Source organism: Lactuca saligna, chromosome 6 (assembly GCF_052625555.1).
Source record: "Lactuca saligna cultivar CGN05327 chromosome 6, ASM5262555v1, whole genome shotgun sequence".
In the NCBI taxonomy this organism is placed as follows: Eukaryota; Viridiplantae; Streptophyta; class Magnoliopsida; order Asterales; family Asteraceae; genus Lactuca; species Lactuca saligna.
In genome coordinates, this window is record NC_136422.1 from 27,200,179 (window position 1) to 27,202,515 (window position 2,337).

Consider the following 2,337-nt stretch of genomic DNA (forward strand, 5'->3'; position numbering starts at 1 on the left):
TCTAATAAAAAAAAAAACTTTAAAAGTAATTATTCTTTTCCTATATAAATACATAGAGTAAATTACACGAATGGTCCTTATGGTTTGGGATAATTTGCGTATTTGGTCCCTAATTTATTTTTTTTAACTCGGAAGGTCCTTAATGTTTGTTTTCATTACGTTCTTGGTCCCTATTTTTTGTTTTTTGTTTTGCGCTTAGTCCCTATCTTACCTAAAAAGACTATTATTTAAATATGGAAAAAATGGTGTGGTAGGTAGGGTAATGTGAAGGTTGGGGTTAGGGGTTTGTTTATATAAATAAGTTTAAAAAATCAAAGGAAAATTAGTCTGTTTAGGTGATACGGGGACCAAGTGCGTAACAAAAACAAACAGTAGCGACCTTTTGAGTTAAAAAAATAAGTTAGAGACCAAACATGCAAATTACCCTAAACCATAGGGACCATTCGTGTAATTTACTCAAATACATATTATCTATACAATTTTTTAGACATAAGTTCTCTCTTTCTCTCTTTATAATTTTAATTATCTTCAAAAAAATTATGAATCCTTTCGACTCGTCCGATGATTTCGATGACGATATTTTCTACAGGATGATGTATCATTATTACACTATCGATCTGCTACAATCAGACCCAACCCCGCTACTAACAATACGTGCGATGTTAAACAAAAAACGCAAGGACACACACATCTACATCGCAATTACTTTGCGGATAATTGTGTATACGGGTCGAAGAGCTTCAAAGAAGATTTTGTTTGAGTAGGAATGTGTTCCTATGGACCGCCAACGCCTTGGAAATCCGATATAGTTTCTTTACTATACTTTTATACGAAATAAATACAAATTTACTACATGTTTCTTTAATTTTACAACAAATGTACTATACTTTTAAACTATAGTTAATTTATGTTTAGGTATGAATTTTTTCAATCGAGATATGATGCTAGAGGTAGACGAGGGTTTACAACGTTGCAGAAATATGTTGCGGCCATTCGTTTGATGGCTATGGGGGAGTCACTCGAAACCATTGACGACTATATAAAAATGTCTGAAAGAACCGCAAGGGAGAGTTTGTATACATTGTCAATGGGTGTTGTTGAAACATTTGGAGACGTGTATTTGCGGAAACCTTCGTTGCTTGATTTGCAAGAATTGTATGTGGCGCATGAAGAATGCCATAGGTTTCCCGGAAGATCGGAAGCATTGATTTTATACACTGGAAATGGAAAAAATTGTCCGGTAGCATGGAAAGGGCAATACACAAGTAGTCATTATGGATCGCCTTCGTTGGTTTTAGAGGTTGTTACTTCTCAAGATTTATGGATTTAGCATGCATTTTTTGGGGTTGCGGGTTCCAACAACGACGTCAATGTTCTTGATCAGTCGCCAATATTTGATGATCTTTTGAATGGAAAGGCCCCGAATGCTCCTTTCACGGTAAATGGAAATGAATACAAATATGGGTATTACCTTACGGATGGAATATATGCTCAATATTCAACATTCGTGAAGGCATTCCAACTCCCGGTTGAAGAAAGAGACAATTTTTTTTAAGAGAAGACAAGAAGGAGCACGTAAGGATGTGGAACGTGCTTTTGGAGTGCTGAAGGCGAAGTGACATATAGTTTAACATACAATACGACCATTGGATTTAGAAACTCTAGGATATATCATGTATGCATGTATCATAATGCATAACATGATACGGGAAGATAAAGGATGAAATATTGCACACTGTATCCCAACGGGCTAAGACACGTTCAATTTCAACCAGGAACAACAGAGTATTTGCATCGAGTCGTTGACATTTATGATGCAAATAAACACAAACAAGTTCTACAGGGCTTGGCGGATTATATCTTCTATGGTAACGATAATGATAACGAATAGCGTTTAGTTAAATTTTTTTTTAATGTATAGCGTTGTATTTTTTATTTTTTATTTTTTATTTTTAATTTGGATGTTATGTATAATTTAGTTTCTATGTTATATTTAATTTTAAAAAATTATTTTTATTCTATGTTATTTATAATTTTAAAACATTATGTTTTATTTATTATGTTATATTTAAAATATATTTGTTTAAATTTAAAAAAAAAATCGAAAAAAAAATTATAAGTGGAAAAAAGTTTGTGTTATAACAAGATTTAATGTGGTGACCATTTATCCACTATTGGTGATCTGACATGTGAGGTGACATCAAAATAGTGTTATGACTAGTTGCCGACACCTAATGTTCTTATGTAATTTTCTTTTGTTCTTTACAAAATAGTCAAACACAAAAACACAAAAGGCATAATGACTTAAAAGGGTAATGCATTTTTTGATTTGTACAC

At 32.7% G+C, this 2,337-nt stretch overlaps 1 protein-coding gene across 1 annotated transcript; it reads left to right on the forward strand.

The window, feature by feature from the left end:
* Nucleotides 1-1,006: 1,006 nt before the first annotated feature.
* On the forward strand, nt 1,007-1,555 carry LOC145002391 (uncharacterized). Its single transcript, XM_078961676.1, has 2 exons — nt 1,007-1,240; nt 1,331-1,555. Exons 1-2 carry the CDS (start codon nt 1,007-1,009, stop codon nt 1,553-1,555), a joined length of 459 nt encoding a protein of 152 aa, XP_078817802.1.
* The last annotated feature ends 782 nt before the right edge of the window (nt 1,556-2,337 follow it).

Bases quoted from the DNA above. Each gene is read 5' to 3' on its own strand.
- LOC145002391 (XM_078961676.1), top strand. From the start codon at position 1,007: ATGGGGGAGTCACTCGAAACCATTGACGACTATATAAAAATGTCTGAA. The intron at 1,241-1,330 runs GTAGCATGGAAA...TTATGGATTTAG, and splicing joins GAAATGGAAAAAATTGTCCG to CATGCATTTTTTGGGGTTGC.